This window comes from Melopsittacus undulatus, chromosome Z (assembly GCF_012275295.1).
Source record: "Melopsittacus undulatus isolate bMelUnd1 chromosome Z, bMelUnd1.mat.Z, whole genome shotgun sequence".
In the NCBI taxonomy this organism is placed as follows: domain Eukaryota; kingdom Metazoa; phylum Chordata; class Aves; order Psittaciformes; family Psittaculidae; genus Melopsittacus; species Melopsittacus undulatus.
Window position 1 is genome coordinate 60,950,590 of NC_047557.1, and position 23,204 is coordinate 60,973,793.

A 23,204-nucleotide genomic window follows, 5' to 3' on the forward strand; every position below is an offset into this window, starting at 1 on the left:
CCGTAAGGCAGGAGCTGGCAGCCTCTTTGGGGGCCACAGGATACTAGCAACTCTTCTGAAATTTGCTGTCCTGATAAACATGAGGAGATAAAACCTGGACCGCTAATGGGAATAGAGCTGCTTCTTTGTGAGTCACACCAGGCAGTGCAGTAATTGTTTCTGTTTCTTCTAGGCATGCCTACACAGTTATGGCATTGAAGCCCTGGGCATGGAGCAGAAGCTTAGCACTTTCACCTCCTCTTCCCAGTGCTTTCCTAGAAGATGAGCATGAGATGGAGAGTAACCCAGGCGGACTGCAGAGGATGCTTGCAGTATGCAAACCTCAACAGCTGAGAGGCAGTTCAGGAGAGTGTTCCTGGACATTTCTCAGCTGTTGGTGAGACACAGAACTGGGAAAGCTTGCCTTTAGCCTCGCCTGAACCATGGTCTGCTGGCTGGGATAATTAGGGCTAGGCAGGGGCAGCTTGGTGAGCTGTCTTGCTCTACTGAACTCTGGGAATACATCTCTTTGTGCAAGTCCCTCAGCTGTGCAGCATGCTCTTGCTTGGAGACCAAGCCTAAAACGGGGAACAAACACAGACAATTACTTGCTCACAATGATTTAGTTACACTTTGTATGCTCCTTAGCCCTGTGCAGACAGCTGAAGAGCAGTGGAAACTTGGGGGAGATCTCACCATCTTGGGTAATATCAAGCACTGCTACGCAGTGTACAGGGCCCTGTTTTTTCCACAGCACTGAAATGTTTTCACAATTCTCAGTAAACACACATAAGAAAATCAGTAAATGCCTGGAGTTTAAGGTAGGGTCTGGTTTGCAAAGGCTGCAGTGTCCCTCTGTTAGTGCGAGCAGGTGGATGGACAAGTTCATCCAGGGAGCAGTCTCTCGCATCTCTGGGACCGAGACAAAAAACCTGGACTGAACCCGTTTTGCAGCACTGACCTTACGTACCTTGGTAATCAGGTACACCATCTTCCTCTGACAGGAGGTTCCTGCTGTGGGAAGGGCACTCAACACAGTTGTGGGAGCAGCTTCTTTTCCAGCCCACTAACCCCTGATGTTCACTGGAGCACACAGGGCTAAAGCCCATGCCTAGAGCAGGGCAGGTACCCAACACTGCTGTCAGCAGCAGGGCAGTGCTGGTTGGCACACTTCCCTTAATGTGGCAGTATTCACGAGGTCCTCTCACTGTTTCAGCGTGGGTGGTGAGCAGGCAAATGCAGAAGAGGACTTTGAATGCTTTTAGTATCAAACCTTTAATACTAAGTTCAGATTTATGCATTTGTCCAGCACATAACATATCCACTGTGAGTGGGTCCAAACAGGTGCAATGGACTTCCTGGGTCTTTTTCTTCTAACCACCACTTCCTCTCACTCTCTGCAGCTCTGTTCACCTCCTGGCAGGTAACTGCCACCATTTTGTGTGGGGTAGCTGCCATTTTGTTCAGTGTTGCAACCCTTCTTTCTTGGTACCAAGAAGCGGTCAGATACAAGAATATATACATTTATATACAATGCACACAATATGTATGTAGTTAGAAATGCGTGTGTAAAGGAGTAGAGTAATACGCATTTTTATATATAGATGTGTTGATACATTCTTATAGAGGTATATAAACTAAATATTTATAACTGTAAAATGGGTGTAAAATATAGAGACCAGACTTTATTGAGGTAGTGGAATGGATAATTAAAAGTCTATAAAATGTAATTAAGAAAAGTAAAATGCAGGTTTTGGCCCTCCACTTTCATAGCTGCACAAAAAGTATTGACCTGTTGGGTCTGGGGAGCACCTAAAAGGTGGCACAGAGAAGCTGGGATGTGCCTGAGGACTACAAAACTCTCTGAGATGACCATAAAGAAGGCATAGGCATGTGCATGGAAACAACATCAAGACTGTCCTGTTAGACAACAATTACTGCAAGGCTTTGGGGACAGACCGCAATCCTGTGCCCTGAGGTATCAGAGCTGCTGCAGAAAGAGCAAGGGGATGGGTGTTGCAGAGCTTTTCAGCTCAGACCATGATTATTTTGGGGCCCAGAGCAGCAGACTGGCAGTGATAAAAGGGCTGGTGAAGCTTTTAGTTTTGAATAATGGAGATGATACTCTGCATTTTGCTAGGAGTCTCTTGGTGCGTATGGCCGTGTGGGATCTGAGAGATACAGAGCTACTGAGCAGGGCAAAAGGGCTGCATGGCAGACAAGTGTGGTCTGTACACAGGAGGGCCACACCAAGCCATGTCCCCTTGTCTGAGGATGTGCTCCAGGATCACACACACAGCATCTTCCTGTCGGTGGGGATCTTTAGACAAGAGTCTCAGATATGCAAGGCCTTTTCCTGTTGAAGCACATCCTGAAGGAGTGCACAGGGGCAGACACTGAGCAGGGATGGTGAGTGAAGTTGTGGACTGAAATGGGCTGTCACAGCCTGGGACTGCTCCTAGGCATCTGGAGCATCTCTGTGAATCACTGAGGCAGAAGAGGGGTTTTTGGCTGCCCAGGTGATATTGCATATCTGCTGTGTGCTGATTTGCATGCATTTAAGCACAGGCAAGGCAGCCCATTCAAGCTCTGACACCAGTGGCAGGCTTTTTGCATAGGCACAGCAGGTACGCCGTCTGATTCCTAAGCAGGAGCTCCTGAGGCGCAGAGCTGTCCCTCGCGGCCTCCCTCCTGTGTCTGTGTGTTGAGCCAACCCAGTGCAGATGCTGGTTGTGCAGACGCTGGGTGTACAGAGGAGAAGTTAGAAGAGGGGAAGGATGAGCACTGCCGGGGAGGCAAGAGTGTTGTCTTGTTGCTGGAGTTTGTCATCCCATATTTCCCGGGGCTGTTTGGATCAGCCTGAGAGACTGGGGAGAGCTCTGAAGCAAGTTGCGGCTGCTTAGCAGTCACTTGCTTTTTTCTTGGCACTTGCTTTCTCTGCTTTGGTTGTCCTGAGAGCGCTGCTGTCTGGTGCTGGCCAAGCGCCTGAGTTTCTCCTGTGCACAGCTGTCAAGCCTCGTGCCTGTGGGGTCCATGGTGATGAGGGTAACAGTGCTGTGCCTGAGGGCCCCTTCTTCAGCCTGTACCACCACCACTGAGCATGGCTGAGACCCACAGAGAGAGTCCCTGAGACCAGAGTCTCCCATTTTTCACTCAGGGCTTTTTGGGCGGTTGCCTGTGTTCCAAGAGTCCTGGAGGAGAATGCATCCAGCTGCCCCTGCAGGCTGTTAGCAGTTGAATGGCTCAAACGCTTGGGCTCCCATCTCCTCTGTGAGGTAAAGTGCACACTCTGTGTGTGTTCTGGGGGGTGTCAATGCAGGGTTCCTGCATCCATTCAAGGGATGTCCCGTGGCAGCAATGCTGGGCTGCGCCAAGGGGAGATCGACACAAGAGACCATGAAGGAGGCCAGGGAGGTGGCCGTGAGCTTGCCCAAGGTGGGGCTGTTGTTGGGGCCCGGCCCAGTGACTGTAGGACAGTCTGTGCAGCCAGGGGTACTGTGCTGTTTCTTGGGTCAGCGGGGCAGAGGCAGCTCCTCGGGGTCAGGGCAGTGTTGGGGCCCTGGTGAGCCTTTGCAGGAGGAGCAATGGCAGGGTGAAAGGCTGTGGCTCGCCAGTGTTGTCAAGCGAGATGTTCAGCCTGTGGGACGGGAGTGACAGAGCAGGCTGTTTGTTGGTGGGGCGCAAGCTCATGTGGGAAGGTGACAGCGGGGCTCTGCTGGCTGCTCTGCTGATCTCTGCTGCAAAAGGAGAGGGAGGTCTCTGAGTCTTTGTTGGCAGCTGAAGCCTTGGCTGTCAAGATCCAGCAGTTTGAGGCATGGGAGCGGCTGGAAAACCTTGTGCAAGCTGTGGATGAGCTTGGGCCTTACTGACTGTGTTCTGTCTGTCCGTTTCCTGCTCCCCCAGGTCATTTGCCATGCTGTTGCTTGCAGCGAGACCGAGCCAATTGCTCAGCTGGTGGCCCGGCAGAGGAGTTCCAAGAGGAAGACGGGACGGCAAGTGAACTGCCAGATGAGGCTGAAGAACACGTCTCCAGTCAAGCTGGCAGGTGAGCCGCAGGCAGCAGTGAAGGGCCCGCATTAGTGAAAGGGGCGTGCAGCTGCTGCAGCAGAAGTCTTCCCAGTGAGGCTGTGTCAGTGGTGCTGTTTGTATGTGGAACTGTGTGGTCCTGGTGAAGAGTTCCTGGGAGCAGGGAGTGTTGTTGATGAGGGCGCTTGCGTTTGCAAGCCCTGATCGGTAGGAAGCCCTTCTTGAGCAAGTAAGATGCTGCAGCAGTGTGTTCCCAGAGCCTCCGGGTCTTTCCCTCCCTGCTGTTGTGTTGCTGTCAGTGGCATCTCCCAGCATGAGGCCCAGACAAGGCGCATCTGCCTGTGAATGGGCAGCTTTGTTAGCAGCAACAGTTGGCTTCATAGTTTGTGTTCCCCTGTTCTTGTGTGTAAGGAGGGGTTTGCTTCCTTAGAGAAGGAAAGGGGTGGGAAAGAGCAGCCTGACCATGGGTCCCACCTGAAAGGTGAAAGGATGTGGCATCTCACAGTAAGTGTCTTTTCTGAGAGTGGAAGGGGGGATGGGTCTGTCATCTCTTTCCATGCTGCATTGCAGTGGTGGAGATTGCGAGTCACAGTGCTGAAGCAAGGAGATGGACTCTGAGCTGTGGTTGAGAGCATCCTTTCTAACTGTGTTGTGGAGAAGTATGGATTCTGTGGGGCGAGTTCCCTGCTGTGCTTGAAGTCTCTTTGGGTTGGGTGGAGGAGGGTGTGAACTCACAGTGACATCTGCAAACTCCTTAGGGAAGCCGAAAGGAACTTTGAGACAGCCCAGGTCTTTGAGTGTGCCAGAAGAAGGCAGCAAGAGGCCTGTTCCTCGCTTGCCACGAAGCAGAGGAGTGGCCGGTGGTGTGGTGAAACCCACTGTGGAGAGTGCCCGTCTTGCCTTGTCAGCAGCTGCTGGGAGCGGACCACCTAAGGAAATGCCCATGCAGAGACACGTCACTGTGGTCAACAGGTCAGTGTATGTGTGTGTGTGAGATGAAGTACGGTGGACTCTGGATGGTACCGTGCTGGCAGTGTGTTTTGGGACATGGGAATTGAGGCACCTGCCTTGCAGAAGTTGAAGTTTGACTGTGGGTCAGAAGCCAGGAGGGAGCGGGGTGCCCTTTGCCTTTTGGATGCTGCCGTAGCCATCCTGTGCTCTCGGCTGCTCCCGTGTCTTCTGGGGAGCAGCATGGCCAAAGGTGGCACTGCAAGGGAGGTGGGAGGTTGCTATTCCCCAGGCTAGGGGGGGCTGCTGAGGCCAGTGCAATGGAGCACGGGAGGAGGTTTGTGCGTAGTGACGGGCGATGCTGCGTGTTGAGGGTTGGGGCTGCCTGCAGGTGGCTGCTCTTTACCTCTCCACTTCTCAGTGGCAGCGTTGGTGCTTGGGACCCTTCTTGGGGTGCTGGAAGCCAGCAGCTGCCTGCCTGCATCTGGGTGAAAGAGGCGAGGGCTGGAGCTGCCGTTGTGCTGGGTTAGCAGTACATGCTGCTTTCAGCCCCTTTGATCCTCTCTAATCCGGGGGGCTTAGCCAGTGCTGCCCCATCAGCTCTCTGCTGTGTTGTTCTGGGCCGCCCAGGGCCATCAGCTGATGGTGGTGAGAAAGCCTTTGCTGCTCCCGCATTGTGGCTGCGCTGAGTGCACTGGAGCCGTGATTGTGGCAGTAATCCTGTGCCGGTCACTGGGCTGGGTTGTGAGCCAGCCTCCAGCTTTGCCTTGAATGGGAACCACGGTGGAGCTGTGCAGGGGCACTGAGCAGAGGGATGGATTAACCCTGTCGCGGTGCTGCTTGCTCTGGAACACCCCCAGAAAGCAGACTTGTCCTCTGCCTATGGCCTGCATGTGCCCTTTGTGAGCCAGAGCTCTGGGTGCCGGGGGGGAGATGAGGATGTGCACAGAGCTCTCGTGGGAGCAGCAGCCACAGCAGGTTTTGGTTTATTGTTGGCTGGTAGCACTGCCTCATTTCCTCCTGCTGCTCCCCAAAGTGCCCTTTGCTGTGGCTGTTCTCTGTTGGTGGTGCTCTTTGGGCAGTTCCCGGTGGTGCTGATGCTGGTGGAGTTGGCTGGTGCCTTGGGGATGGGGAGCAGCTGTGGGGCTGCCAGGGGGATCTCTAGAGCAGGGTTGCTCTCGAGAGCAGGAGATGCTCCTTTGTCCGTGGGTGCTTGGACTGTGGTCGCAGCAGGTGCTCTTTGGACTTGCCCAGGCAAAACTGTGAAGGAGTTCAGAGGCGGGTGGTGTTGGCAGCCTGAGCCAGAGGCTGTGGAGCTGAGATGGGCGAGAGGGAAGCAGTGGCAGAGGGGAGGAAGCCAGAGGAGCCGGCAGTGGGCCTATGAAGAGTAGAGGGTTTGGAGGTAGAGGCCAGGAAAGAGAGATGTGATGCATGTAGCAGGTGTGAGGAGAGAGGGACCCAGGAGTATTCTGGAGGCGCCAGGTGGGCCTCTCTGTGTGCAGCACAGCTCTAATGATGTGAGTGTGGACCGAGCTGCCCCCCTTTTGTTGCTCCTGGGTGAGCTGGGTGAGGCTGTAGGGGAGCAACTTGTCAGGAGCTCTGTGGCCTCCTTGGCTGAGGAGGCTGCTGTGCAGAGGGGAGATGGGCCAAGCTGTCCAGCTGTGCAGGAGAGATTTGTTCCACAGGTCCTTCCACCTCAGCTCCCCTTTGAGCCAAGCACTGTGAGACTAACTGCTGAGATGGTGTTGATCCTGCCCCACTTACTTCCCCATATCTGAGCACCTTGGGGCCTCGCCCTTGGTCTGTTGAGGTCTTTGCTCCCCACTGGTGACTGCTAGGCTTGGTTCTCATGCTGTGACACACCATGACTTCTATGTGCTGAATGCTGTGGAGCTTGGACCTTTTTGCTGTGTGAGACATTGTTCCTCCAGCTCACCTCAAGCTCAGCACCATGGCCCTGGCTCCTGGGTCATGCCTTGGGGTGCCCTATGTTCCTTTGCAGGTAGGTTTCAGAGCCAAATTCCCCATGGCCCACCAGAGACTATGTTCCTTTTTCCCTTTTCTGTGTGGCCACATGAACAGGTGGGTCACCCCCAGGGCATGGCTTGTGCATGCTTTCCCAGTATTTGTGCCCCCTTCCAGGGGGGAATGACACCCACACCTTCCTGCTGCTCCTGCAGCAACAGTCCTTGGTAGGGCAGGACAAAGCAGGAGCCTCTGGGGACACTGCTGGGAAGAGGCTCAGCTTTATGTCTCCACCAGGGACAGCCCTGTTGCCTGCTCCCTTCTTGGGTAGGAGCAGAAGCATCTGGCTGCCCCTTGCTCTCCACACTGCAGCACAGCATGGCATCACTGCTGCTCTCAGCACATGTAGTGGGTGTCTGGGTTCAACATGTCCTGGTGCAGGGAAACACCCTGTCGTGGGGATGGAGAAAGGTACCATGGAGAAGGCAGCATGGGGGACCATCAAAGAAAGCTTTGGAGACATTGGGAGAGGAGCTACAGAAACCTGTGCCCTCAGCACCCCCCCTTACTGCCTTTCTTGTCCTCCCAGAACTGATGACAGTTTTGGAGGATGACTTTAAAGAAACAGAACAAGTTTTTTTTTGTCCGTGAACCAGTTATAGTATAAGCATTTTTGCCTAACTACAGCACACTATTTCTCTTACAATATTTTTTAACCTGCAGCAATGGCACATCGAGCAACTGGGCAGGGGCTCCTGAAAGCTTTTCCTGATTGAGAGGTGGGTTTTGCTATCCTTAGTCTGAACGCAAGAGGGCAGCAACCTGCAGTTTAACAGCGAGTGCAGTTGACAGCAGAATCATAAAGCTGTGCTCAGCAGCGAATAGCTTTGTTCGTACATAGAAGACAACTGCCAGAGTGAAGGTCCCTGTTTTAGTAGTTTAATGGTACGGATTTCTTTTGTGCCAGCACTTAGCATGTAACTTGGCAGACGCCCATAAAGGTATTTATAATTAACAGAAACTTAAGCAGCTCCTTATAACAGGCAGATATAACTCAGACTTTGGACATGTTTTAGCAGGTTGCAGTTTGAAGTTTATGACCAGGGCTGCTGACACACCACAGCTAAAACTTGAAGAGATTGCAAAAAAATCCACACAGTGTTCATATAAAACCCAAAATACCCTGGGAAAAAAAAAAGAGTTAAATGTTGCTAGAGGATAACAAATATGGCAAGCCATACAGAGCAGTGACATAGGAGTGGAAAGGGTGATGAGAAGTTAGGAGGAGTATGGAAGTCTTCCAGTAGGAATCAAAGGTTGGGAAGCTGAGGTGGAAGAATGCAGGAGAAAAGGCATCTCCCAGTCGACTGAAGCAGTCTCCCTTGTGTAACCAGGAGGCTCTGACGGAGGCTCTTCAGTTCTGGCATCACCTAGGTGAGGTCTGTTTTCACACTTTGGTTGCAGATGTGCTAAGACTCTGTCAGACAGCCTCCTCAGTGTCCAGAGTTCTGTTTGGACCAGAGATATCAGGATGCAGCTGTGGGGACTGTGGCCTATGTGACAGAGTTGTAGGATACCTACTACCAGCTCTGCTTCATGGTTTGTACTTGCAGATGAGAGGATGCCAAGCCATCCTGTCGTGATAGAGAACTGTGTGAACAGGGCCTTCAATATGGCTGTGTAGTGGCACATGAAACTGGGTTAGTTTATTTCCACTTGTCCAATTTGAAGCAGGACTGTCAAGACCCGTGGCTCATGTCCTGGCTGCTGGGGATATTTTGTGCTCCCAGAGCTGCTGTAGTTGCCTGTGCTTTGGGCATTGCAGGAGGGAAAGCCACTTTGAGCCATGAGGTCCTGACCTCAAAGCAGTGTGCAGATGAGCGGAGTGTGAGCAGCATCTCTGGGAATGGTGAGCTCACACCAGCTTTGTAGGTGGCCAGCACAGAGCTGGGGCACTGCAACAGCAGCAGGGCCAGCACTTGACATGAGTGGCTGCTTGTGGTAAGTAATCAATTTGATTGCCTGCACAGGTTGGCTGAGGGAACCCCGGAGGGGACAAAGTTTGTCCCTATCCCATGTCCCAGTCTGGTTTGAGGCGCTGTCTGTGTGTAGTTTCTCTGGGTGTGTTTTCTGGCTCCTGCCCTGGTCCCCTGTTACTACAAAGGCAGGCTTGTATTTACAAGTCAGCAGGCTCCTGGTCAAAAAATTTGTCTGGCCAGACTCTGTGCCTGATCCTTGCAGGCTGTTCTATCTCATTAAACTCTGTCTATAACTGTTTTTTTGTTCTCATTTTCCTTCTCTCTCTGTGATTCCCTAGCAGGCTTTTAAGTTGGTTTTCTTCTGCACGGACCAAGAGTATAGTGCCAGTTACAAGAGAGGCCTGGGAAAATTGAGAGAAACAGATATTAATTCAGTAGTGAATTTTGAACCTCGTTAGCCGGTGAGAAGGCACAGGGTTGGCCCATTTGTATTATTCATGTTGATGCTGCTTGCCTGTATGTGAGTGTCTGCAAAGGCTGCTATATGTCTGGGTTGTTGTTTGCAACAGGCTGGTCCTGGGAATGAGGAAACACAGCCACTGCCACCATATGTCCCAGTACTTGGTCATGCAGCCCCGGTCAGAGGAATCCCCTGTATGCTACTGCCCACCAGTTCTTCACAACAAGAATGCATCTGTTTCAAAGAGCCAAAGTTGTCCTCTGATGGCCAATCTGATGTCCAGAATGCCCCAGCTGTCCCTCAGTTTAATTTTCTTCTGACTTAGTCATTGGTCTAAAATGCTTTTTGCTTAGCTGTGCTTCAAAGTGTATTTGTCTAGCTGGTGACTGAATCCGCTTTGAAGTCAAACTGGGATTTGTGGTGGCCAATCCTCTCCCGGGAACACTAGCTCCCCCTGATGGGAATGTGGCATGGCCACATTACAAGGCACAAGCCTGCAGGAGCAGGAGGGAAGGGACTGCTGGAAATCATCCACTCTGCCTGCAAACCAGATCCTTGCTGTTCTCTCAAGCTCAGCGGAGGGCAGGGGTAAAATTCCCTGGCCAGTCATCATCAGTATAGGGAGAACATCATGGCATCCTGGAAGCACCTGAGTTCCTGGATGCATATTGAACTATGAAGATACTAATCCTCCATGGAAGCCTATGGTGCCTCACCCTGAAATCTCAGGTAACTTCACCTGGTACCTTTTCCACCACAGGCCACTTCAGGTGTACTTAAACATGGGATGCAACCCTCAAACAACCCCTTTTCCCCTGAATCCCTCCCACACTGAATTTCTGGAGCCTCAGCTAGAAAGCTCCTCCATTTGCATTTCCTCCCCTTCTTTTCCTCTTCCCTTTAACAGTCAGAGCACTCTCACTCAGGCTTGAGTAAAGGCTTTGAGGCCCCCCTAAGATGGGTAGGATTGAGGCTGTACCTTTTTGTTCACTAAGCAACTTTACAGGAAGCTTCACACAGCACCTGCCCCAGAGTATACGTCTACTGGCTGCCTCCTGTGGGCAGGTTGTGGGCCCATGCATACCACTTCGAGATGTCAATGCTAGAGCCTCTAGCAGTGCTCTGCTAAGGAGGAGGATCACTTCATCACTGCATGCTTCCTCCCAGGTATTGGAGAATTAGATCACACTCCCTTTCTCTTTTAGGACTGTGTACAAGGATGAATGTTTTACTCATGTATCTTGAAAAACAAAGCTCACCTATTGCACTGCATGCTGTTGTCTTGCAAAGATGCACCACAAGCCCACCTGCAGCACTGGGAGGATTTCACCACATTCTGCACCCACAGAGAACCCAAGACCTGCAGTGTTTCACCCACTGGACTTCCTGGTTGGGTCCTGTAATTGCTTTAGTTAAAACAGTGTTGGATTGCAACGTGTGACAGTTGAAAAGAAGTGCATGCAATGTGAGGAGGAATATGTAACATCACTAGGACCTGAAAATGTGCAAGTGCCACTTTGCTTTTCCCAGTTAACAAAAAAAGGGTATTTTTTCTTCCATTTTTAAGGCAATCTAGTACACCTAAAGCTTTGTCAAATCATGAACACTTCAAGGTTTGGATCTATTGCGCTGGGGCTTTTTTTCCCCTCTGCAGGAAGGTATTTGTTTGCTCCCCTTTTCTCCCAGAACAGCAGTCTTGAAGTGGTTTTCTATATATCTTTTAAATGTGGTTATAGCTGCTTCAGAACTTCTTGATTTGCAGCCCAGTAAGGAACAGTAAGGTACCCCGAGATGGTGGGACAAAAACAAGCCCGTCCCTGTTCTGCAATCGATTGTCAACAGGGTGGGGAAAAACCACTGCTGCAAGGCAGAAGGGTTTCTGCAGCAGAGATATCCCACATGGAGGTGTCAAGCTGATAGACCCATCAGCCTTGAGAGGCAGGGCAGGAGCTGATGGGTCTTGCCCTCCAGGGAGTGATGGGATGTCCACCTGCAGTGGGGCTGCGCTTCAATCTATGCTCAGCTCTGTGGACAGCCATTCCCCTTGCCCCAGCTGACTCCCTCCAAGGTCCCCAGGGTCTGACCCTTGGGTTGTACAGGTGAGGCCCATCACTGCTCAGTTGCGCCAAGCACAGTGGGTAACATGCATGATGCTGTTTCCTTGAAACAGCCTGAAAACACAAGGCCATGTGTTTCCACACAGGAGTGCAAGGCAAGCAATTGCACAAAACTACCTTGGAAAATCTGTATCATCATTAGAGTTACTCACAAAACAAAACACACTATGGTGCTATTACAGAAAGATTTTACCAGTTACCATAAGTGCTACCTACAGAAATAAGGGTTCAAGAAGTGTTTCAGTCTTGTAAGGGTCAAACTTTGTGTGTAGAAGTCATCTTAAAAATTTAAACCTATGAAGTAACACGTGCTTCTCTCAGGGAGCATGGCATGGTCTCGAACATCAGAATACAGATAAAAGTAGTGCCGAGCTGACAGAATGTTTGTCTCTGCAGAACTGTATTTCACTGTTTTTTATAGCACAACTATTGTTGTATTTTTTACACACGAACTCTAGTTACAGATCTCTGGAACTTGTAAATATTACTTAGAATACAGAATTTCAAGTGCAAAATGTACAATCAAACACAACACACATATTGCAAAATATATACAGAATTGTGCTAAGAACATAACCCAAGGACAAACAGATGTTTAAATAGAAGAGAAAAATTCATCTTTTATAAATTATGTTTTTTAAACCAATTAGTACACTCAGTATGTTATTTGTAGACAAGTTACCACAGGACAGTGATGTGTCTCATTTGCAAGGCAGACATTGAGAAACAAGTTACATCATTAAAAGCCTGTTTCTGAGACAGTCCACAAGTAAACATGTGTGATAATGCATTACTGGTTTGAGGCACGCAATATGGAAACAGTTTTCACTTTGATGCTTATACTTAGGCTTTTTTTTTCTGAGAATTATTAGGCAGATGCACAAAGAAAAAGCACTAGACAGTAACTAAACTGTTCTACAGTCAGCTTACCTTATCTTCTTGGGCCGACATGACTTACTACCAATATATTAGAACATTCACAGGAAATGCTTTAAGACAGAGTATCTTCTTAAAGTTGGGCTATTTAAATAACCAGCAGTGAGAAACACAGTTATTTAAGCAGTATTTCAGCCATAGTTTGAGAAGAGTTAAGATGCGATGGATGATGTATGGGTATGCAGGATGTTACAGTGATTTATAAACTCTGTGATGCTTTACATTCAAAGCAGAGATGTTCTCTGAGAACTACATCTTCAAGGTAATGATTACTACAATGTGCACCATTGCTAATTAAGACTATCCTAAGGATAACTTGCTTTTGGCATGTTCAGAAAGCTGAAGATATAAAGCTATTGCTGTGCTACAGATCCCCCGAATTTTGCTTTAAAATAGCAGTGAAGGCTTTATAAGCACCTAAAAAATACACAATAAATAGTAACTCTTCAAGCACCTCTTGCTACCCGGTTTGGCAAGGTCAGCAGCACAAAGAAAGGGATGCCACAGCAAGGCAAGCTGGTAACTGATTCACATGGGCAACATGTTGATTTGCAACCTCCTTCCATCAGAAAGCGAAAGGACTAATGCATGGCACACCCTTTGTGTGGACAGGGACTGCAAGTGCCAAACAGCCCTGCAGCCAGGCACACGGGCGGCCTCTTTGCTCTTTCACCTGCGGTGATGTGCATGGGGAAGAGGCTCTGCCTTCTACACCCCATGTCTGTAATTGGGAGTTGTTGCCAGAGGACTGATATGGGACACACACAGCATTAATGAACCTACATCTTCTGCAATCAAGTCACCTCCTAAGTAATACACAGAAGCTGCACACATTCCTGTGGGTGTGTTGCTAGGAGAGATCAGAGGGATAACCCGCACCAGTAACTGTGCCCAATTAAAAAATACTTTGCTTTGGGACACATCTTCAATAGCTACACACATTTATTTCAAGACTTCAGACCAACTTTTTCAGCAACACTGAATGCTCAAATTATCTTCACAAAAAATAAAGGCAATCTTTCAGAAAACGTGTTCAGTACAACTCTTGTGTCAGTAGAAATTCTGTCCTTTGAGTGGCAGAAAAGTCATAATCCCCATTTAAATCTCTCCAAAGGGACATAACCAGGAATCTAAACCAGAAGGCAATTTTTTCATTAATTGTCATGGGAAGCACAAACAATGCTTCCAAAACACTGACAGACTGTACTGTTTCAATAAGCATGTATGGGTTTACAATCAATAGTCACTCTCCTGTAAACATTGAAACTGCTGGTCTAACTGCAGGATAAGGTTAGTAATTTGCACTCATTTCACTGCACACATACAATGGCTACACAGTTAATTACATTAACTAGCAAAAGGAATAAAGGCTTTAAGCTGGATCACTCCTGCAAGCCAAGTGTCAAATCAGTATATGTTGACAGTATAAATAAAACTTTAACATTGCTTTTATGCATTATAATATCAGTCTAATAAATCTTAAGAGTAGCAGCCAATTGTAACTGTTTAAATATATATAAGAATTTTCAGTCAGTCAGTTATAAATACATACTGCGATGGGAGGAAGATACCACCTCTCATTCCCAAGCAGGCTTTCAAGGAGGACACGATATAAAGCAAGGAATGCTGCAAAGTCCTAAACAGCTGCATTCTACAAACTTGTTTTCATTGTTACCTGAAAGTGCATCTTTGTATCTGTAGAATCATCCCCATATCTACAAAAAAGTACAAACACTGCAATTTTTGCCACACCTTAAGCCTATCTAACCTGCATTTTCTGTTAAGTGCAAAACGTATATGAAGCGACATGTGCCCTGGTGCAGATTAAGATCAAAGCCTGAGAATGAGGCAATGCTTGTCACTAGGAATCCAAGGTAGTTCAGTAGTTGCTGAGTCTTTGCTGCAGAGCTATTAAATGGCTGAAGTAGAAGCAGACGGAGAAACTAACCAACAGTCTAAGCTCAACACCAGGGCCGTATACTGGAGCGGGATGTCTGTTCCCCTGCTCTCCACACACTTTCACCACCACAGGCTCCTGCCTTTGTTAGGATTTTCAGTATGAAGGCTGGGCCAAAAGGATAAGGAGTCAGCCTAGCAGAAGAGGAAAAGCACAGTTACTGTGAAGGTTGTAAAGAAGAGGTATGAGGCACACACATACTGAAAAGAGTATCTAATGCCAGGTTGTTCAAGTGCACCTCTCCAGTGCATCCCCAGTTTCAGTGCTGGTGTACAGACTGCTGGCTGTGCTGCACAGCGTGTATCTGCGCAGTCAATACATTACAAAACACCTATGCAGCTAAATCTGTTGAGTGACGTAAGTCCTTTTTAAGTGTCACAACAGCTCTTCTTACCTTCTCCTCCCATAAAATGAGGCTTCATTTCATAATGTCACATTTATATGCCAACAGACTGCTGCAGACTAATGTGCATGCGTAAATGCTTAGCAATTCCAAACAGTTGATATTTTTAAGTGAGTACATTGTTTGCTCTTGAAAGAAATGCAATCCGTACAATACCTGTAAGAGGGTAACTGTGAAGATTAATGAACAATTGTCTATACCAGTTCATCTATGATTCTATGATTTAGGTTTCTCCCTTATTTAAGTCTTGCAGTGAATTATGCTGCAGTTTCTTCTAGTTTTTAAAATGCTAATAGCCATTGCCATTAGACATGCACAGACTTGATTAAAATCTAAAAGAGCAAGAGGAGCTCAAACTGTGCACGTGCAGAGACTGTACTATAAACACAGTTGTGCTTTCACTACATTGGCATCGTATCTTCTTGTAAAGCACATGCTCATTAGAAGTATGTGCTGGGAACCTCAGTGGGAGCAGGAAGAGAGCAAGCTCTGCCTCCTGTCCAACACTAGTGAGAGAAAGATCCAGAAGTAAGTGCTATCAGACTGCTGTAACACAGCAAAAGCTGTACAGGTAGGCACTGTGAAAGGAAATACAATAAGGCTTATTTTTAAAGGGGGTGGTTCATGTGCACATGAAAAAGTTTTTGGCAAGATAACAGTTTCATTTAAAAATCAATGCAATTAAAAGTATCAATTTTAACTATACAAATAAAGTGTGAAAACCATGGTGGAAAAGCAGCAAATGTTCTGAAGTTGCCCCTGTATGCTGAGGATTAGCTTTCGAATTTGGGTTGTGATTCAAGACAGAGGTAATACGTTTATCCATCGAAATGGATTTTAACCAGCTGACCACCTTCTCTTTGCAGTAGTGGGCCATCTGAAATGAAGCATGGTTTTCAGGACCCTTCTCTCCCCCATGCTGGCAAAGAATTATAGGACACTAGTTAAAGGTCTGGAGCGCATATTTCAGTAGGAGAGATGCTAGCTGTACTGTCTTGTGCCTGCCACAGTTTACATGCAAAGTAAAGGGCAGGGCAGTGCAGAGTGTGTTCGGAATAGCAATAGCCCGTGTTTCCTCCTTGTCTATAGACTACAGTTCCTGGTCCTGTGTCCCTGGTGCTGATTGACACTTAATCTTGACAGAAACAAACCTCTTCCCAACACTTTTGTTACTGTATTATTTAAAGCACTTGGACAAATTACGGCTAGGTTCTCACACAATGTTACTCAAAGACTCAGTGCTAAGGGCCGCTATCACATAAATTATATGGCACTGTTTTGCTCAATATAAAGGATAAGTCAAAATAGTCAAAATGTTTTCATATTAACTGCAGAGTTACCTCCTCTCTTCAAGAAGTCTAACATACTATGGAAGAAAATACTAGACCTTCTCAGATACTATGTGTGATGAAAATGTACAAAAAAAATACATCTTGGTATACAGGCCTATATACTACCTGAAACAGGAATGTCTTAATAGAGGGGTTAAATATTGAGTTTCTCCTTTTTAAAAGCTTTACAGCAGCTCTTCTGTCTAAACTGCCCAGGAATCTGTTTTGTCTTCAAAACATACCAGGCATTATTTTATGATGCACAGAGACCTTAAATGCTAAGTGTATTTTTCTTAAGACATGTTTTCTTTCCAGTGTGGCACTCATCTGCTGAAACAACATGAGGGGGAGTTGCATTCTGGAAGAAAAAGTCAAGAAAAAAGAAAACTCAAAGCCCTCCTGTTCTGCACCAGGATCCCCTCTGGCAGTTGTGAAGAGAACACATTCTGTCACCTTGTTACCATGACACTACCTGACCCAAGGCTGGTGCAGTGTTCCAGGGCTGGAAAACCCCTATGGAAGGATATGCCACAGTAAGGGGCCCTCTGATTAAAATACCACGACCCAAAAGTTTCATGTTATTTCAGGTAGCAGATACTGAGCAAAAGGGAGAAAGAGCCAGGTCCTTAATGAGCCAAGAACGTGAAACACGGTCAGCTGCAGGATTCTGTATGTCTGGAAAAACAGTAAGACAGGTTGATTTACTTAGGCTGCAGAAGATGGTCAGTACCAGAAAGCTGAAAGTTTACACATGTTTTCTGTAACAAGAAGTCAAGTTTTCCTCTCCATTACTGAGTCAGCCACTGGAAAAAAGACCATGCATTCTTTCTCCTGCCCTGAGGACACAAAGCAATTTCTCTGGCTTTCTGGACAATTACAAGCAGCAATCAATTTCACATTTCCTGTCTAACTTGTGAGCTTCATCCTGAGAGAACGTACCCTGAAATACAACAGTTTACCCTTCTTATTTGTAATGCTGGTACCAGGATGCCAGAAGAGCTCCAGCTGATCCTTCATGCCCAGGTTCTGAAGCAGAGACAACTCTGTGTTTAATGACGACATGGGGATATTAGCTCTATACTATCCACACTATCTCCTTCATATCGTGACTCCAGTTTGCATGCTGTATAAAGAGATAACATGTAATCCACATGGTGAACATGAAAAACATCCCTAAAATTAAATGAACAATTCTAACAATTAATACCCTTCACTGAAAATGGGAGTCAGTCCTCTAAACGCATCTCTACTAGAACACTAAGAACAGAAGGCATCACTGAACAGGACGGAGAAGCTGCAGGCAGATGCCATTTCTGCATGGCTGTTTGTTTACAGTTTTAGCTGTATCATTCTGGTGCTATAGGTAACTGTCTTGCAGCACCCACACAGGCACGCTTGTCTGTACTGTGACTGGAAAGCAAAAAGCACAGGTACTGATTATATGTAGCTGAAGCTGGCACAGTGCTTAGAGTACTGAGCAAGACCCACCAAGAACTGCCTCAGCATGTGGCTGGCTCCAACACAAAACAGCTTTTGTGTATTTCAGAGTTATACTGCAGTCCCCTGAAGCAGCTGGAGATGTTTTCCTAGAGGCACTGGCAAGAGGAATGCTCCAAAAGCTTGAGTGATCAATTCATACCATCCATAGATAAATTAGTTATTACCACACAACAGAGAACAAGTAAGCCCGCTAGCTAGTGAATGGGGTTTTGGCAACATAGCTTAAGTAGCTCCAAGCAGCAGATGCACACAAGTGGCAAAACCAAGCAGCACAACTGGCTCAGAGGGCTGCCTGTGTATGATGCTGACCTGAAGTGAAAGATTCAGTCGCTAGAGAACCGCAGTGAGATGAGACCAGCAGAGATGTGAGTGAAGGCCAACACAACTATGGCCATGGACAGCAGATATGTAATAGTGAATGACAGATCAGCATGTCTGCTCTAACGCCAGTCTCTAGGAGGAAGTTGTTCTAGATCCCCACAAAAAAGAAGTACCAGATCCCCACATCTTCAGCAAATGGTAAGCACAGAGAGGTGATCTTACAGGACCTGACAGAAGAATGGCCTCTGGGAAGCACACACACACCAAGTGAGAAAAGACACATCACTGTGTGCCTGGGCCCACACTGATAACAACACCTTGAGAAGGCTGTCCAGGTAAGTGAGTTTTCATGATTGCTATTGCATTCCCAGTTACCTGAAGCCTACAACATGTTACACACACTACACGTTTCAATACCTCCTCAGGCTACTCAGAGAAGCTTTGGTTCAGCTCTAATATATGACTGTGCTCACTTACTAAAGTGAACACTAAATGGTACTTCTTTTACCCTAATCAGTGATGATTCTTTTAGTCTTCTAGCTTGCTGTTAACTAACAGTCCAACTGTGACAAATTAATCACAAGTAAAGAAGAGAAGTCTGGCATCAAAGGTAATGGTTTCAATGACAGAAAAACATCAGTATAATATAATACCACCTCAGGTGTTCTCATTCCTCTTTTATATTAGAGCATAGCTGCTGAAATTCAAATGCCTTTTAAAATAGGCTTTGGCTGAATAATATAGGAGAAACTAAGCTGAAAACTTGCTTTACAAACTGTTTCCCCTTAATTCATTCTGTCCAAATACTGTTGAACTGAGCTCTGAAATATTTTTACTCAACTGTTCTAGTACTTTCTGTCCTCCCACAGCAAAGGGCTCCTTGAAGAGAAATCATCTCTCCTGTGTTTTGTATTTTTCTCTTTATGGTAGTACTGTTTCAGCATTGCTGTTTGGACTGATCCAAGGAGTTTTCAGCAGTTCATGTCTTTGCCCTTTTTTGGCTGGGAGGAACACATATTTTATTTATGGAACAATGCACCAAAATTTATCTATGGAATGGTTTTCTTTAAGAAAAAAGTTGAGAGGAGGGGAAGAGTCTTTGTAAAGGTAGATCAGAAATCTCAGCATCTTGGAATTTCTGTTTGGCCTCAGTTTCTATATACATGGAAAAGTAGGAAATAGCTTATGGAAAAGCAACCCAAAGTAAACATTTCAGATGTGACAAGTAGTATATAACAGTTATTTTTAACAATGAGGCACTATCTTTGAAAGACAAAATAGAACTTGATACTATCAAAATGTAATGGAAGGCACGCTCATAAGCAACTCTCTTCACTAGCTGTCTGCACTCTGTTTTACTGAGCCATCTTGGTATCTACAGTAGGTCTGCTGCATCTCTTCTGAGTACAGGTCTCTACTTAGCGTCCTCCTTCAGAGATGGACATATCCCCTCGCATCTCTTTCATACTTCCAGTTTTTTTCTGTTTCTTGGATTTCTTCAACATGTGGACCTAAAATAGAAAGTTTTAAATTAAAGTGAGTAATTAAGTATCTGTAGTCACCTATAAGCAGACCTAAGGCAACTAACACAAGTAAAATGTTGGAACCACAACAGAAAAGCATTTAAATACAGAACTGTCAGAAGCACCTATCCTTAGAAAGCTACAGGATTAAGTGGCTTTTTTCCCATAAACATATATACACATGTACATGTATGTATATAGATAAGTGTACATATTTGTGTGCATATATATTCATGTGCACACACATATATATACACATTATATACAGATTAACACTACCTGATAGAAAGATTTAAATATTTCTTACTGGAAGGACAAAGTTCGGTATGTCCTCTCTCATTTTTCTCTTTCCCCCTTTTTCTCTCAGGAAAAGAACAAAGTTTAACATACTGCAAAACATTTGAGGTATGACCCTCTTTTTCACCCATTTTGATTCTGCAAAGGCCATTTTTCTGGTAGCCCTCCCAGAAGGGCTACAGATTTTCCAAGACTGACAGCAGCAACCTGTTTCTGAGAGTTGAAAATGCATCCTTGAGGTAGCAGACAAATGTGTACACCACTGTGCACCAGGAGTCAGCTACTGCAAAATGCTTATTTCACAATTTCAGAGTCAATAGAGAAGTTAAATTCTTAGGTAGCTGATGCTCTTGTCCTTCTACATATACATTGAGATATGTATATCAGTCAGACAATGACTACTCCAAATTCTCTTTTTCTCAGGCCCTCCTCCTCCACTGCTCAGTCATCTCCTTTGCTGCTCTCTGGCAGACCTTTTCACCCCCAGCACAACCAGCAGACTGCTTGCTACCTTGCAGGCAGGATACTGCCATGGCCCTCATAACTGTGGTCTGCCTCAGGGCAAGCAATGCTGCCTGGAGATCTCAATGCTGGGTAAAAAACTTAAGTCACTAGGCTGAACTGTGTTTTTCTAAACACAAGCCTCATCTGAGCCAGTGGAGAGGGTCCTCAAATCATCCTCTGCAGAAACTGCTATGTACCTATCCAACAGTTACCATACCGTGACAACACGCTCCTTTACAGTTAAGCATCAGAACACGATAAGCAGTAATATGATAATATCTACTGAGAAACAAAGTCAACTTGCTAAAAAAGATCTACAGCCAGTACCTTTGGTCCTGCAGCAGAAATTATAATCTGGCCAGGGGCCTGAATCCAGGGTTCTCCATCAACTTGAACTGGAATTGGCTTTAGAAGAGTTACACGAAAATATGAGCCTTGGGCTATACGGATGCCTGATCGAAAACCACCTTGGACTTGACCCTGTTTGGAAGTAAAAACCATGATATCAATCACCCCGATAAACCAGAAGCATAAACATTAGCTACACTTTTAGGTGGTTAGAATTTTATTCTCACCTGACTTTTTAAGTTATTTTACTTAGAACTGCTTAGGCAAAACCTGCATAGGATGCCTTTACTGCAGCGTTCGTTATTTTAAGTTAGTGCATGAAGACTAATGCAGATACCCCTGTGGACTGCTGCTGGCAAAGTAACTTACACAGTGAAGCCATCTGTACACTCAGGTTGTCCAAGGAGCATGCACTCACAAAGGTCTTGTTTGCTTTTACTTCCTCCCTCCATAACATAGCAAACACAGTTTCTAAACACCTAGCTATACACACAGACCAGCATATACATCTGAAACTCAGGTCTGAAAGTACTTCATCAAACAGGGAGAGAGACTTTTGCCAAACTCAGCTCCAAATATACATACATACATATATATATATATACTATGTATTCAGCTACATACATATACTCAACTACAACTAACAGCTGAGTGTTGACCGTAAAAAGCAAAACAAGTGAACTTTTCTGCTACACATTCTCTTGGGAAACCTGTACAGACACCAAACATGGAAGAAAAACTTTAATAGAAGATCACAAAACCAGAGCATAGGTTCGTTAACATTTATATTCCAGAGCAATGGGTACACACCTTGTTGCTTCTAATTGCACCCAGATTTTAAGAATCTCTATCAAACTACTACTTCTAATAGAATATTTTATATTTGTCTTTCTTAAAAGATCTAACTTACAAAATGGTGAAGTTCGCCAACACCAAAGATCAAGCTGCACAGTTTTAAGCACCCACCTTTCCATCTCACTGGTTGCATGGGCTAGTTGTCTCTACTTGCCTGATCATATATACTTTTTCCAGCAGCAGTTTTCTTAGTATAATGAAAGAAATGTGAAGACAAAAACAACCCAGCACCTCACAAGATTGCATCACTAACAGCAAGCCATTGTTAAAACATGTAATAATGGAAGAATTAAAATTGCATAAATTGAGTCATAATCATCTTTGCAGAAGGGCACACCATCTGCTTCACATAGCATCAAGATCAAGAGTAGTATCAGATTCTCAGAGACAGGTGTTAGAAAGCGTGTGGCAGATAATTACAAAAGCCACCTGTCTAGGGGAAATGACTGTGATCAGGTATAAAAGAATTTTCACAAATACACCATCTGTTTTTGTAATATCAAAATAAACCCTTGTTTTCATCCAAGAACTGTTTGGCTTTGACACCATGATATTTATATATACCATAACACATATACAAATAAGTATGTTTGCATTTCACACATATGTATATATTTGTATTTCTGGCCTTGGCCTTGGTTCGAAACCTGCTTAAGTTATGAAACATTTCCCCGTCCACTTTTAATAAGTTCTTCACATTGCTATTACTTATTCTTAACCCACCACAGATTTCTTTGTTTCCATTCCACCCATTGTAGCCTGGCACTTCAACCTGGACCTTCAGGGTAGGCCAGTATGCAGGCAATGAGAGTGCACTTCAGTCTTAACAGGCATTACAGCTGCAGCTGGACTTGACACCCCAGCCCCTTGTTCACAGACAGCCGATGCTGACCATTAATTCTGGTTATGGTCTATAACCATTTCTGTGTGACACAACAAGTACCTGAATAAACAGCGGTTAAACCTTAACACTGATGCATACTACTTAGGACTAAGCACTTACGCTGTGCTGCTTGTTACAAAAGTAACCTTATCTGAGAAAATGTATGTTTCCTCAGCTTTTAGTGGGATGCCAACTTACCATGTGAACAACGCCCGTCACACCAACAACTTCCAGCAGCCCATCATCGATGCGTGGCTTTTCAAAGCGGTTATCACTGTCGGACCCCCAGAGGTCGGCTCCAGACCCCCAGCTGCATGGAGAGCACACCACAGTGACCTGCTGTCTGCCACGAGCACCCTGCCTAGTTCCCTGCTTGGGGGTGACTAGTTCCACAGACTTCAAAAGCTAGTAGCTCCACAGTGTTTCTGCAATCTTCTGAAATGCTTCTAACTTAACACTATGTTGCTTTTTGTGCACTACTGACCCTCCTTACGCAAATCACTTGCTTATTGTTTTAGTGCATTGACTGCTCAGTATCAATTGGAATCTTTTCTTCTCCACAGTTCTCTTGTGCAGCGTACACTTGCGTGTGCACACATGTCCACACATGTGTGGACACATGTAAGGATATGTGTATTTGAATAAAAAGTTGAAACATTTTCAGACTAAAACAGAAAGAAGTACAGGCAGTTTAAGACAAGAGTGTCCTTGGAAAAAGAATGGTATGGCAGCACTAGTTGCTTGCTGGTTTTGTACAGAAAAAGCCCTGCCTCTACCAATGGCACATATAAAGAAGCCAGGTTTCTTGCAGATTTGCCTTCCTTCCTTCCACAGCAGTAACTCGAGCTCCCTGCAGGTGTCAGGACAGCGCC

The 23,204-nt window shown here is 46.1% G+C and overlaps 2 protein-coding genes across 2 annotated transcripts in view; one reads left to right on the top strand and one right to left on the bottom strand.

Moving 5' to 3' along the window:
* The first annotated feature begins 2,320 nt into the window (after positions 1–2,320).
* LOC115945215 (tudor domain-containing protein 7-like) lies at positions 2,321–16,463 on the top strand. The gene is made up of 5 exons (XM_031042260.1): positions 2,321–2,388; positions 3,137–3,254; positions 3,883–4,024; positions 4,764–4,977; positions 16,417–16,463. The coding sequence occupies exons 1-5, from the start codon at positions 2,321–2,323 to the stop codon at positions 16,433–16,435; spliced, it is 561 nt and encodes a 186-aa protein (XP_030898120.1). The 3' UTR covers positions 16,436–16,463.
* A 2,541-nt stretch (positions 16,464–19,004) lies between these two features.
* DGKQ (diacylglycerol kinase theta) overlaps positions 19,005–23,204 on the bottom strand; it is a 79,091-nt gene continuing 74,891 nt past the window's right edge. Inside the window, exons 21-23 of the mRNA XM_034073044.1 lie at positions 22,531–22,642; positions 20,574–20,726; positions 19,005–19,433 (exon numbers count right to left, since the gene is read on the bottom strand). Of these exons, the coding sequence (XP_033928935.1) occupies positions 19,341–19,433; positions 20,574–20,726; positions 22,531–22,642 (358 nt within the window). The 3' untranslated portion in view covers positions 19,005–19,340. The remainder of the gene's footprint in view (positions 19,434–20,573; positions 20,727–22,530; positions 22,643–23,204) is intronic.

What these genes read in the sequence shown, in the direction of transcription:
- LOC115945215 (XM_031042260.1), top strand. Translation starts at nt 2,321, where the DNA reads ATGCAAGGCCTTTTCCTGTTGAAGCACATCCTGAAGGAGTGCACAGGG. An exon ending in GCTCCCATCTCCTCTGTGAG is followed by an intron (nt 3,255 to 3,882) that starts GTAAAGTGCACA and finishes CTGCTCCCCCAG; the next exon opens with GTCATTTGCCATGCTGTTGC. An exon ending in GTCTCCAGTCAAGCTGGCAG is followed by an intron (nt 4,025 to 4,763) that starts GTGAGCCGCAGG and finishes CAAACTCCTTAG; the next exon opens with GGAAGCCGAAAGGAACTTTG.